This window comes from Cryptomeria japonica, chromosome 7 (genome assembly GCF_030272615.1).
Source record: "Cryptomeria japonica chromosome 7, Sugi_1.0, whole genome shotgun sequence".
Lineage (NCBI taxonomy): Eukaryota > Viridiplantae > Streptophyta > Pinopsida > Cupressales > Cupressaceae > Cryptomeria > Cryptomeria japonica.
The window spans coordinates 120786323-120800852 of record NC_081411.1 but is presented as its reverse complement, the minus strand read 5'-3'; the positions used below and the strand labels follow the sequence as shown (position 1 = coordinate 120800852).

The following is a 14530-nucleotide window of genomic DNA, read 5'->3' as shown; positions in this document are numbered from 1 at the left end:
GACTAGGATTTCCTCTTTTGCTCTCTGTCTGCACAGGAATCAATTGACCATTATGTGTCAGTAAGGGCGACTCGGGCAAGAATAAACACATTAGGCCCATCGCAGGTGTAAAGGACCCGGTGATCCAGCCATTTCTACTGACGGTCAAAGATAAGGGTGGGACTCGTCGGTGGAAAGGTGTTGGGATGTGAAGCTCAATAGTCACGACTTTTCGTCTTCTCCAGATTCTACATTTCAAATCTTAATGTGAATATATATATAGACGTGTACAGTCATGTATTGTAGAGAGTTGTATCTGCATTATTGATTAATAGAAGAACTCCCTGCGTTTCTGGTGGACGTAGCCACTTAGTGGTGAACCACGTTAAACTTGTGTTTTGCGTTTATGTTATTAGCTTTCTACTGTTTTGTATTAATTTCTTTGCTCGTTTATAACTAACATTTGGTATCAGAGCTACTGTGAAATGTTGAGCAGAGATGGGATCCAATTGGGTAGTTGATCCTGGATATGGGTACCCTTACTTTGTGTTTGATCCTGGAGCTAGGTGCTTTTATGTTATTGACAAATAGGCTGAAGATTCAGATGATGAAGCCGATTCAGATGATGAAGTCGAATCAGTCATCAAAAAATTTCTTGGCAGTCTAGACTCGGTAGAGAGTGATGTCGAAGTGGAGGTTGAAACCAAATGACATTGGTGGGATGGCTGGGAAAAGGAGGAGACTTCGTCTAAAGAAGAAGAAGGTTTGTTGTATTCACTGTTTAAAGAAGAAGAGACTGGTTTGTTTGCCTTCCAAGATGGGGAAGATGTCTCTCGGGGTGAGGAGGATGCAGTCTCAGAACTGGCGAATGAAAATGACCCTGAAGAAGGTGAGGCCTATAGCTCGAAAGATTACTTATACAAACAAATTGAGAAATTGCGGGAGGAAATTTTTATTCTCACAGAGCGAATATGTCATATGGAAGATGAAATGGCAGAATTGGAAATGCAAGGAATGTTGTGGCATGGCTATGCCAATTGAGCTTCAAGTGGGAGATTGTTGGGATGTGAAGCCCAATAGTCATGACCTTTCATCTTCTCCAGACTCTTCATTCCATACCTAAATGTGAATGTATATATAGACGTGTACAGTCATGTATTGTAGAGAGTTGTATTTGCATTATTGATTAATAGAAGAACTCCGTGCGTTTCTGGTGGGTGTAGCCACTTAGTGGTGAACCATGTTAAATTTGTGTTTTGCGTTTATGTTATTAACTTTCTGTTGTTTTGTATTAATTTATTTGCTTGTTTATAACTAACAATTGGTATCAGAGCTACAGTCAAATGTTGAGCAGAGATGGGATCCAATTGGGTAGTTGATCCTGGATATGGGTTCCCTTACTTTGTGTTTCATCCCGGAGCTGGGTGCTTTTATGTTATCGATAAACAAGCTAAAGATTTAGATGATGAAGTTGAATCAGTCATCAAAAAATTTCTTGGCAGTCTAGACTCGGTAGAGAGTGATGTCCAAGTGGAGGTTGAAACCAAATGACATTGGTGGGATGGCTGGGAAAAGGAGGAGACTTCGTCTAAAGAAGAAGAGGGTTCATTGTATTTGCTATTTGAAGAAGAAGAGACTGGTTTGTTTGCCTTCCAAGATAGGGAAGATGTCTCCCGAGGTGAGGAGGATGCAATCTCAGAACTTGCGAATGAAGATGACCCTGAAGAAGGTGAGGCCTATAGTTCAAAAGATTCCCTATACAAACGAATTGAGAAATTGCGAGAGGAAAATTTTATTCTCACAGAGCGAATATGCCATACGGAAAATGAAATGGCAAAATTGAAAGAGAAATTTACCAAAGAGTGGGAGTTTTCTATAGAAAAAAGAAATGAAGAGCTGAAAAAGGAATTGGCTGCACTCAATACAATTTTTACCACATTAGACAAAGGTCATTTGGACATGCTAGTAGAAATGAATCCATCACGGACATGTTTAAGTTTTGATGAGGCTGCAATGGCAAACGCTTATGTGGATCAATGAGGAGTTTATTTTGAACCTGATGGCTTGATGGGCAAGTTTGTGCCTGAGTTTCTAGTAGGAGAAGATATTTTTGAGTCTAGTTTAAATTGGAAAAGGCTTATTCGCAGTGTCTGTGAGCAAAATTTGGTGAAATTGAAGTCTTTGATGCGCCTGATTGCGAGGTGAAGAATTGGAAATGCGAGGAATTTTGTGGCATGGCTGTGCCGATTGAGCTTCAAGTGGGAGATTGTTGGGATGTGAAGCCCAATAGTCATGATGTTTCATCTTCTCTAGACTCTTCATTCCAAACCTGAATCTGAATGTATATATAGACTTGTACAGTCATGTATTGTAGAGAGTTCTATTTGCATTATTGATTAATAGAAGAACTCCCTATGTTTCTGGTGGACATAGCCACTTAGTGGTGAACCACATTAAACTTGTGTTTTGCATTTATGTTATTAGCTTTTTGTTATTTTGTATTAATTTATTTGCTCATTTATAACTAACAGGAGGGTGAACTCACAATACTGGTTCCCACTTTTTGACCAACTTTGACACTTATATGAATATTTTGAAAAAAAACTTCACTTTCCGACACCTATAACTTTTAAACCGTTAAGAATTTGAAGATGATATAAACTAGTGATTTTTAAAATTTTGTTTGTAGATTCTAAATATATTTTTTTCAAATTTGTTTGAATAAATTTTTTTGATTTTTCCATCTACCTCAAAAAGTAATTTTTTACACCAAACAACATTTTGAAAGAGTGATGTGTATCCCGAAACGCATAATTTTTTTTTCTATAAATGATAAAAACTTAATTCTTTTGAATTTTGGTTTGTAACATCAATACCTAGGGCATGCAGTTGGTTTGATAGTGATATGTTGAATATTTTTCATTTTATTAAGTTTTGAAGTTCAACTAATTATAATTTAGATATAGGTGTATGTTTGAACACATAACTTGTTATATATATATCAAAATTCCATTTTCTTTTTCTTGATAGAAAGAAAACATCAATACCCAGTGCATAGATATTTTTCAGAATTTTTTTGAATTAGTTTACTATTTTTCCCAATGCATTGAACAAAGAAGTTCATGTTCGGTGAAAAACCTACATTCATAAGAAATGAAATAAAAATATATTAATGAAATTAAACTTACTAAAAGTTATACTATTTGGAAAGCTTATAATAAGGACTAAATACTTTTAAAAAGAAAACTTTTAAATGAATTAATTTGACCCCCCAAAAGCTAATGTAAAATTGGTTTTTAATCAACATTTGATAGATGCAAAGGAGACTCCATTGCAAGTATGATTTAGAAGTAGAAAGGTTCTATCCAAGAAATTTTGATCTAAGAGCCTTTGATTTAACTCTCTTCAATTAATTACTTAAAATGGGACCTCTTGAAGCTTAAATCATTATATTTTCTTTAAAAAGTATGATTTGAATAAAAATCAGGACGTACCAAAAAGTGGGAATTAGCTTTTTGAGTTCACCCAGGATGATGATACTATATTCTAATAGCTTAAAATCCCTTTTTGCGAATATATCGACTAGCTAGAAAATGTAATTATTAAACACCCAAATAATTATAGTAATTGTATTACCAAGTCAAGGACATTTTATATTAACTCAAACACATTGTTTTCTTACAATTGAAAAACTAGTGCATGGTTTTACAAATGGATCGAAAGTGTGATTTTCAATGAAAATATTTAAGTCCTTATTTTAATAAGAATATATGACTCTTGTGGAGCTTCATAGTTATTCTTAGTTTTTTAAGATTGTAAAAAAATTAATGTCTCTCTTTTTTTCTATTAATATAATAAAAAAATATTATAATAATGAGTGACATTTAAGGTATAAACTATAAATTTCTATAAAATATTATTTATTTTTGTATTCACATGGATTTAGATATTTTTAGAATCAGGAAAATAATTGATCATTTAAGTAAATATAATTTTGTTAGTTTTGAAGTGTATTTTTGCTAAAGTAGTGGATAATTATGAGCTTAATGATGTAGATGATATTAATTTATTGTGGAGCACAGGAAAATGAATATTTGACTCCTTGAATTTATAACTAATTGAAAATGAATATGTATCAATTACTTTCCTCCATTGGACCCTCTATGTACTACATAAAGCAAACATCTTCGCTAAAAAATAATGACCAAAAATTAGAGATGAAACATGATAACTAAACATGTATACATTTATTATACCTTTCCGGTGGGTGACATAGAAGGAGCTAAAGTGTGAGGAAATAACTATTGGCCTATGGACAATATACATCAACGATTGATAGTATAAGTAAAAACATTAATCTCAATAAAATATAACCATATTCCTTTCATTAATAACATTTAAATATGGTGTAATGTTCAATACTCAACATAATGTGGCCTAATATGTTCATGTGGTTTTTCATCCATAGGTTACCTAATATCTCCACTAAACAAAACCACTATCATCAATTATTACATCATTAATATGATATCAAAATCCATTTTCAACTCATGTGACAAAAAATCATAAAGCCTAAGTAGGATTATAGCAAAGGTCTATAACAATAATTCATTTTTGTTAATAGATGCATGTGATTATTGAGAGGATGTCATAATAGCAGGTAGCTAGGGATGTAACAAGGAGGGGATTTTTCTTGAGAGGTTACTTGTTGGTTGAAGGAAAACTTAATAAGGCTAAGGGTAGGGAGTTTTTGTGAGCTGATGGCAAAATGAGCTTACGAAAGGGGGTAGTTATGAAATCTATCTAAAGATATTAGAAGAGAATTCACAAGCAAGCAGTTGACTTAGGTATATGTAGAGACCTGAACTAAGGAACAAAATGATTTTATCTACTAGCCCAAGCTACACACCTATGATATTAACCAGATAATTTTTATAAATAACCACATAAGATTTTCTTCATCATTTATGATAGAATAGTTATAGGCCATATTGTACACTAATGTGTAAAAAAGTATCATGTCCATTAAAAAATACAAGGAAACTAAAAAAATGAATGAACTTTCCATTTATATAATAAATTTAGAACAAGCAAAAGACTTACCAATCATGGGATGAAATCACCATGATGAGAGAGTGTGGAACGAAACCATATAAATGATCAAGTACTAGCCTACAAGTATGTTCTCTCATAGACAACTAAAACCTATAAGATTATAAAACAATCCACCTTATATACACATCTTAATACACTTAATGAAAATCATGATGCCAAGGAAAACCTACAAAAAAATGGGTAGACAACTAAGAAATGATTGAACTCAACTACCTAAAATGACCATCAGTTTGACAAAGATGGAAGAGGATGAGGATGACTACTAGCTCAAAAAAATCTATGAAAACAAAACTAACATCTAATTACAACTTACAACAATCACCATAGGTTACACTACTAGAAGGTATAGGCCATCCATCAATAGTAATGATAATAGGTTATTTTCTAGCAAAGACAAACTTCTATATGCAATAGTGGAATAAATTCTAATCAAGGACACCTATCAACCAAGTGTCAACATAGGAAGACTCAAAAGACTAATGGTATACTATTATATATAATTTTCCTTAAAATTTGGCTAAAAGTACAAACTATCTAATAAAATAGAGAACAAGAGTTTTTCAAAGTACTAAAACACTCACAAAAGGGACTTTGGCATCTACGAAGAATACTAATGCATTAATATGTATTACTTAAAGCATTAAAGTGTCGCAAAAATGTAATGGAGTCCAAAAATTGTATTATACTCTAGAAATTAAGTTGTAATCCTATGTTTCTATTATAGTCGTATCCAAAGATTAAATGAATGACCATTACCAGGCTTCACACCTAGGGACAACCACAACTAATCTCGAATGCATAAAATTTCTAAGAAGATGCTCCTCATAAGATTGGGGGTATATAAGCACCTCCAACATGAGGCAGAAAAGAAAATTTTATGAGCAAAATATAAGTTTCCTTTAACTGAATGGAATGCCAAAACAATATTACCCTAGAGTGGGTCCTCACACACATATTCAAAAATAATCTTAGAAAAAATAAAATATGACAATATTAAATTTTTTCTAATATATCATTTTAATTAAATGCACATATCTAAATATTATTTATGATAATTTTTACCAAAACCCACATGACCAAAAATGGATAAAACATTACAAAATGTTATTCTTGTTATGCAACAAACACCAACACATTCATATAGTATTTTAAAATCTTTAAAATCTATATCTAATATTATAATTTTACTGTTAGTTTTATTATAGTATTTTTTAAATATCAAATTATTGAAAGCTTAACCAAAAATATAAAAAAAGAATGTATAGATGAAACTACTTTTTCCTCAATCTCTAATGTCAGAAACACAAAGTACTGTATTGAAATGTATAGATGAAACTACTTTTTCCTCAATCTCTAATGTCAGAAACACAAAGTACTGTATTGAAACTGAGAGAAGATGATGCAAGACTTCCATCTAGTGTTGAGGAAGATAAGTGGACACAAGAATGCATTTCCCTCCATCCTTTGCACATGACAGCAATTCAACGTTGCCATATGTACGCGAGTAGGCTTCAATGCAAGGCTATGACAAAGTTGAAGACATTTTATTAATAAATATAGAATAATATGCATATTGCTTATCTTAAATTAAAAAATTAGCAGGTAGTCCTACCAAAACATTAGGAAATCTAGTGGTAACCGATATATTTAAACCGACTTCAAAACATTGCCTCGGTACTTGGGCTTAAATGGATCAATTCAAAGTTATGTATTGGCACGTGTGCTTAATGTGTCGTCATGCAAAAGGAAAATGCATGGTTTCCTATCTATAAATAGGCATCTATTTAGAAAAATTCAAAGCTATGAATTGGTATAAAAATAAATAATTATTTAACTATTACAAAATCTGTAGCATCTTCACATAAAAATGAAATCTCATACTATATTCACCCAACTTAGAATAGAGATTTATTCCCACTCCTCTAAAATCTATATATGGATGATGCCTATTCCATGCACACTTCACTATATTTGGTACCCTTATTTTTTCCTTTCTCTACTGCAAAGAGTGATTTCTATGTTTTTTTCCTTTTAATTTCCCACTTTCTAACAACTTATTTTTTTTTGTTGTTGTTGTTATTATCTGTTAATTTTTTAAAACAATTGTTTTCATTCTCCACACCACTTCCTTACATCCATTCATTTCCTTCCCTTTCTCTTTTATTATCAATTTCTATTTTTTTAAAGACCACAACCAAATCTTTGCAGTTTATAACGCCACTTATTTTATACTTCATTTTTAATACTTATTTTTTCATCCTCAGAAAAGGCATTTTATCTCCCAAATTATGCACTCACCCCAATCTCCATCATTTTATATTTAAAGTTGTACATGATGCATTAAATTTGCATATATTAATGTATTCTCATATGCTACTTTCTTGCAGTTGTCTCAAACCTATGCCATTTATCAATCCTTTGAATATATTTAAAGAACAATTAGACCTCTAATCAATTACCTTAACTTATAATACTTTGTATGAATTAATTTTGGTGATCTTTAATTGTGCAAACTAGGATGTGAAAAGATTGTTTCCTTTAATTGAATTGTCATAATTTAATTGTAACTAATCGAAATTAAAGATACTTTAGTAAATATTAATAAAAATAATGTAAAATATTATGTTCTTTAAGTACAATATAGAATAAACATCAAATATTAATTTTTTCAAAACTATTTTTTTTAATTTTATAAAATATAACATTCAAAAATTACTTTTTCGTAATGTTATTATTATTATTATTATTACAAAAGTTGAATTGAATATTACTCCAAAGAAGAGGACTCTTAAAAAAGAGAAAAGAGAAATGTGAAAGTCCATAGAAAATTACGTTCGTTAGATACTATAAAAGATGGCATAGGAAATCACATTCCTTAGATATTATAAACGGTAATATTTATAAACGATAGCATAGAAAATTACGCTCCTTAGATATTATAAACGATAGCATAGAATGGTACGCCATGTAGACTGCTTCGAAAGTCACGGCCGAAGCGCGTATGATGTAACATATTTAACCTCAGCGGACTATTTTAATCGAATCTTAGATAGAAGTTAATTATATTTCAGAAATAATTCAAATTTATTGTTCTATATAGTCCATAAATTTGTCGGTAATAGTTGGCGAACATATAACGCGTTTTGTTCATCTAATCGCAATCCTTCCACGTGATTTCCTGCATAAAACTCTAGCTGTATTTCTATAAATTCAGATATAGAGTCTCCCCTTTCTGCACAGCTTCACGTTTGCTCCAACTGTTCCAAGCTCATCCTTTCCTCCGAATTCAATCAGATGGAGATTGGAAATGCTTTTGATCAAGTTGCACCAAGCTATGCATCTTCATCTGGTTCATCGCTTGCATGCGACGTTTTTATTAACCATCGGGGAGTCGATGTGAAACACAAACTTGCCAGCACAATCTATCATACACTTCATCTGTTGGGATTGCGGGCATTTCTCGATGTAGAAGTGCTTGAGGCCGGCGATGTCATACCAGTGGAGATACAAGCAGCAATAGCTCATGCATCTCTTCATATTGCCATTTTTTCTCTTAACTATGCCCAATCCCCCTGGTGTTTGGCTGAGCTATCCTTCATGCTCAAAACTGGCACAAAAATCATTCCCATTTTTTATTATGTTGATCCCTCCGACCTCAGATGGGTTATTCAAATGAAAGGAGTTTATGCTGATGCATTCTTTCAACATCAAGAGAAGGGTAGATACACCTCACATAAGCTTGAGGAGTGGATGAAAGCGCTCAAGTACGTTTCTTTACTCTCGGGCTATATGATAAATGATGATAGCAGGTAAGCATTAAATACTCTGTCTCCCCTCTAATCAAATATTACATCTAAGACATCTTTACATTCTTTCTTCATTATTACAGTTCAATGAGGAATTATTTTTCCCTTTGGGTATTTATTTTATTTTCTTTTGCAAATGTTTAGGGATGAGGGGAGGGTATTGAAGAATGTTGTGAATTGTGTATTGAAAGCCATGAAAAGAGTTCCACTCGAGGTGGCCAAGCATCCTGTTGGAATGGATGAGGCTGTAGATAACTTTGAGAGAAATGCACTCCAACCTGCCCAGAAGCACCACAATGTAAAAATCGAGGGGATTGTGGGCATGGGAGGTAGAGGCAAAACCAGTTTGGCAAAAGAGCTGTTCAATAGGAAATGCCCGTCTTTTGAAAGGAGCAGTTTTAATTTTGAAGTCCGCTCAGCAGCCCAAAATGATTTGCACAAGAAGCAGAAAAAACTTCTCCAGGACCTCGGTATCTCTGATTTGTCATTCGACAATGTGGAAGATGGAAAAAGAGTTTTGTCGAATCTTTTGAGATATGTTCGTGCTCTCATTATTTTAGATGATATAAGTCACATAGACCAGCTAAATGCTCTACTACCAAATCTCAACAACCTTGGATCTGGTAGTCTTGTGATTGTCACCACAAGGGAGTTGGGAGTCCTTAATTACGTCATGGGATATCTATTCCATATATAAAATGCCTGGATTGAATGACTTGCAAGCAATGCAGCTTTTCTGTTGGCACGCATTTTTGCAACCCTTTCCACTCTCTGGATTTGAAATTCTTGTTAAAGGCTTCTTAAAAGCTTGCAATGGACTACCCCTGTCTCTTAAGGTCTTAGGTGGACAGTTACATGGAAAGAGTTCTAAAGATTACTGGCACTCTCAACTAAACAAAATATCAAGAATATTGCCTTCCAACATCATAAAAAGGCTACAAGTAAGCTTTGATGCGCTGGATAAGGAAGAGCAAGAGATGTTCTTGGCTGTAGCTTGTTTTCTCATTAGAAAGGAGCCAAGTGTGGCCATTTCTGTGTGGGATGGATCCGGTTGGAGTGGTCTGCATGGTTTGGAAACACTTGTGAATAAGTGTCTCGTGGAGCTGATTTACGACGATATCGATGGGATAGAGCACATATGGATGCACAATCATGTTCGTGATATGGGGAGAGAGATCTCAGCTACACACTTGCCATGTCGTTATTGGTCTCCGCAGCAGATTCTCGACATTCAGGAAAAATTCAGAGGTGAGGTTAATATTCCCACACTCTCACATGTAAAAGCAATTGATAGCTTGAATTATTTATTTAATTAGCGTCATGGAGAACACATTGGGTACAGTATTTAATTGCAATGGATGCAAGGAAAGTGAAACTTAGTATGCCTGTCTACAAACCTTCTATAAATGAGTTAAATTTATTTTCAATATTTTATATTGATGATTTTTCCGTTCAGGTAAGAACGCCGATTAGGGGGAGAGACTTTGAAATTTTTGATTCGCATAGTTTTATGGACACGTTCGTGGGAACATCGAGGACAGGGCTTAAACGGCTCAGATCTCCCCTTATCTCAGAGATTCTTTTAGTTAAAGGAAATGAACTTACTGAAGAAATTGCCTCACTCTTAGAAGACCCTGTGTGGCTTCAGTGGAATAGGATTCCCCATAGGAATATTCCTTCATGGTTTCCATTATCAAGTCTATCTGTATTACATAGTGATTCGGGAAACTTAGAAGAGCTCTGGGGAGACAATGTGGACCTAAGTTTATTGCTTTGTGTTTGTTTTAAATAAACGCTTCTGAATTAAATGTTCAAAGCTTGATAAAAATATGTTGATAGAGCTGGATATCCGTTTCAACAGGTTGCAAAGGATTCCCTCTTCGATAGGTCGTCTTAAGCATTTGAAAAAAATAATAATCCACTTTGGCCAGCATCCGAGCTGTCCCATTAGCACTCTGCCAGAAGAGATTTGTGATCTACAATCCCTGGATTACTTGGCCTTATATTGTTTTGATCAGCTGTCTTCGCTACCGGTTCGCTTTGGAGACTTGACAAATCTGCGTCACATATTTTTGTTTGAGTTGACAGAGCTGAGGAAACTGCCAGTGTCTTTTAAGCATCTGATAAATTTGGAAAGTTTGGATCTAAGTGGTTGCGAGGAGCTCAAGCTCAGGTCAGATATGCTAGAGAGCATAAGGAAGCTGGAAAAATTAAATCTCCTTTCTTGTGACGAAGTAGAAGAGTTCCCTTCTCAAATTTCAAGTCAGCTGTCATTGAAAAGTATCATTGCAGAGAAAAGCAGTTTAATGTATTTGCCAAATGACATTGGTTTACTCCGCAATTTGAATACGCTATCAATTGGTGGCAACCTCTTGACAAGTCTGCCAACTTCTCTTGGAAACTTGTCCTGCTTGACCGACCTTCATATTCAGAGCTCACAGTCGACAAGCTTGCCAATTTCCCTTGGAAACTTGTCGTCCTTGGCCAGTCTTCGTATTAAGTGCTCGCTGTTAACAGACTTACCAACTTCTCTTGGAAACTTGTCCTGCTTGACCTTTCTTTTTGTTGATTGCCCGCTGTTGACAAGCTTACCTGCCTCTCTCGGAAACTTATCCTGCTTGGAATCTTTCCTTATTTATAATTGCAAGAAATTGAGATATATACCTCAGTGCATTTGGGACCTCAAATTTCTGACTATAGAGATTAAAGATTCAGGGGTTAGAGAGTTTCCTTCTCGATGTTCAGGATGTTTGAAGTGTTGTCTTGTAGATTGAAAGATCTGTTCAGCCTATGAAGGTAATTGAATCAGATTATACCTTCAAAATAATTATTATAATGAACTTTTCATGATATTAACAGATAGTTATGTAACAAACACTATGTACAGGAATGTCCCTACAGAATGGAGATACAACAGTGTCTGCAGATTATTTTGAAAAGGGGACATACATACATATAGCGGTGCTTAGACAAATTTCTAAATATGTGGTTGCTAAATACTTCCAATCGAAATCAAAAAAAATATCTATTTATTTATTTTTATAATTTTTTGGTATAGATGAGCAATGGTAGTGGGAGGGGAAGAAGCAAAACTTGTTGAGGCCTTTTACAAAATGTTAGGCACTGTTCGAATAGTTGGCTAGCATTTATGTGGACAGCTTAAATCATACACATTAAGATTTGAGTTTTAGACTTAAGAGTGTTAAACACTTAAAGTTGCCTAACATTTTGTAGACTTAATATGATGCTTAGTATGTACGATTTAAGACTAGGTGCATTTATGTAGAGATTTATGCCATAATTTATTGGTATTCACCTATCTAAAATTGAGACAATTTCAACTTGTTTTAAAAGGTCCTTCGAAAATAGTCTGCAGAGACCAGCGTTTGCACATGTTCAATAAAGCACGATCAAGAAAATTATCACTTTGTTTCTATTTTATTATGGCTAAATTTTCTGTCTATATGAGGGAACTTTTATAGAACACAATATTAAAAGGTTTGTTCGACTTTTATATTGGTTGACTACTTAAAAAATAAAATTCAATTATATATCACAATAAACTTGAAAATAATATAGTTTTTTCGATTTTTTAATATAACTTTTAATAAAATTTTATAATACTTTTATTATAAAAAAAATATTTACAACATTATTTTATTAATTTATTTTCTAGAACCACAATATATAGAAAAACTTTGCATCCAAGATCAAATAGATTAAGTGAGGAGAACCCATGTATTATACTATCGAATACAATTGACCATGCACGAACTCACAATCTAAGTTATCTCTTATGCCTTGTTCAAGATCCTCCTTTAGAATTAAAAATATTTTATAACTCAATTTCAATAAAATATTTCATATCCATAATGTTAAAAATTGTCATGTTTGATGTTCTCACGAATTCATAAACTTTTTATTACAAAATTTCTAGTTAAATTGGTTGTTTAAAATGACCCCCAACTTTCTTTTACTAAGAACCTGTTGCTTAAAATGGAGTGCTTATTAATGCATTATTTGTGGTTGTTACAATTCAAATATCCTTGATTAGTGTAAAAATCGTAAGCTTATAGAAAAACTATGGATTTATGAAAAGAAATTGTCATTTTTGGCAAAGGGCAAAAAAGGGTATGTTATGGGAGGTGAAATTAAATTGAATTAAAATCATACTGCTAATGCCTTCAATTTGAATAGCAACAAAAATGTCTAGAGAACGTTAGTTAACTCTGAGTGTTTAACACTTTTAAGCTTTAAAGAGTAAGCTTAGTGTGTGCGATTTGAGCCATTTGTGTCAACATTACTAAATAGGCAAAGGCACTAATTTGATATTCCTCCTACATTTTAATGACCATTTATAAGATTAAACAAAATGCTTTCCACCTAGAGGATGAAATGGTTCCCATTTTCTAGTGCTCCCACCATAGGGTATGGAAAGATCAATTTATTATTATTTAAATAATATATATTTTAATTATTTTTTAAAAAAATTAAAAATTTGCAGTATTTGAACTTTCTAGTTAAATTACTAATTGAAATGATGTTTATGTCTAATTAGTAGAAAATAAATGTTTATTATTGAATGTTTAAAATACATATTTTATAGTTATATTCAGTATTAATATTTTTATATTTGTATTTTTTCTTATTATTGTAATGATAAGTGAATTTAACGTAATTTAACAATTATCAAAATATTAGTTAAAAGACTTATGCATCCTTTTCTACCATGAATTTGGTTGTATAAATTGTCATGTATTGGCCAAGAAAGGTATATGTACCATATTCTGAAGACAATTCATAGAGTGGCCAGCATGTAGATAGAGCCATTTCTAGTGATGTTTATTGTTAAGGTCATATCTTTGAACACACGTCAATATATTTGAGAAGGCATGTCATAATTGAATTGGTGTATGATTTTCATTAGTGTTGGTTAACAAATTTGTCCTTTCTTTAATTTATATATGTATATTACAATATTGACTCATGTACACCCTTTATGAAAGAAACAAATGAACCAACAGTTGGGTGAACCAAATTAAGGTTCATCCTCTGCATTAGAGGGCAGATCCTCATGAGATTTACAATGAATTTTTATGTAGTCAATTAAGAAATGGATACACTTTTCATCAACACAAAAGAATGTTGCAAAGATCTATTTTCAAGTGTAGAGCTCATAGACTTCTACTTTCACGTAAGTTCATTCAACAAACTCGAAATAAAGTAAACTCAATGTAGTGTAAATACCAATCAATTCTCACTCATGCCTCATAGGGCAAGGGGGATCATTGTCATTCAAACAACAATGAAAATTACTTATAAATGATAAAATCAATGAATCCACAAACACAATTAGAACTGGTAAATGAAATGATATATTTTATGTATCAGCATATATCCCAACAGAGATCACTAATCCTTTAAACACATGGATTTTAAAGATTGCATCAAAATAGCATTTTCATTCAAATACCAAAAATATCAGTTCTGAGAAATTCAATGAAATCAAATCTGTTCCTCCAAAAAAAAAAAATTTGGACCTTTAGAAAGGCTTATCCAACAATATAAATAGCCTCTAGGGTATGATAGTTTGTTACATATAAAACTAGAGTTAAACAATTAACTCTATC

At 32.8% G+C, this 14530-nt stretch overlaps 2 protein-coding genes across 2 annotated transcripts; both read left to right on the top strand.

The window, feature by feature from the left end:
* The first annotated feature begins 8049 nt into the window (after positions 1-8049).
* On the top strand, positions 8050-9597 carry LOC131045438 (TMV resistance protein N-like). The gene is made up of 3 exons (XM_057979021.1): positions 8050-8149; positions 8309-8903; positions 9045-9597. The coding sequence occupies exons 1-3, from the start codon at positions 8050-8052 to the stop codon at positions 9595-9597; spliced, it is 1248 nt and encodes a 415-aa protein (XP_057835004.1).
* A 1-nt stretch (position 9598) lies between these two features.
* LOC131045437 (disease resistance protein RPV1-like) lies at positions 9599-11674 on the top strand. The gene is made up of 3 exons (XM_057979020.1): positions 9599-10153; positions 10357-10605; positions 10718-11674. Exons 1-3 carry the CDS (start codon positions 9599-9601, stop codon positions 11672-11674), a joined length of 1761 nt encoding a protein of 586 aa, XP_057835003.1.
* Positions 11675-14530: the final 2856 nt, after the last annotated feature.

Excerpts from the sequence above, each read along its gene's own strand:
- LOC131045438 (XM_057979021.1), top strand. The coding sequence starts at position 8,050 with ATGGTACGCCATGTAGACTGCTTCGAAAGTCACGGCCGAAGCGCGTAT. Across the intron at positions 8,150-8,308 it reads TAATCGAATCTTAGATAGAA|ATATAGAGTCTCCCCTTTCT; the intron begins GTTAATTATATT and ends CTATAAATTCAG. Across the intron at positions 8,904-9,044 it reads ATGATAAATGATGATAGCAG|GGATGAGGGGAGGGTATTGA; the intron begins GTAAGCATTAAA and ends GCAAATGTTTAG.
- LOC131045437 (XM_057979020.1), top strand. The coding sequence starts at position 9,599 with ATGCCTGGATTGAATGACTTGCAAGCAATGCAGCTTTTCTGTTGGCAC. Across the intron at positions 10,154-10,356 it reads AGGAAAAATTCAGAGGTGAG|GTAAGAACGCCGATTAGGGG; the intron begins GTTAATATTCCC and ends TTTTCCGTTCAG. Across the intron at positions 10,606-10,717 it reads TTCCATTATCAAGTCTATCT|CTTGATAAAAATATGTTGAT; the intron begins GTATTACATAGT and ends AAATGTTCAAAG.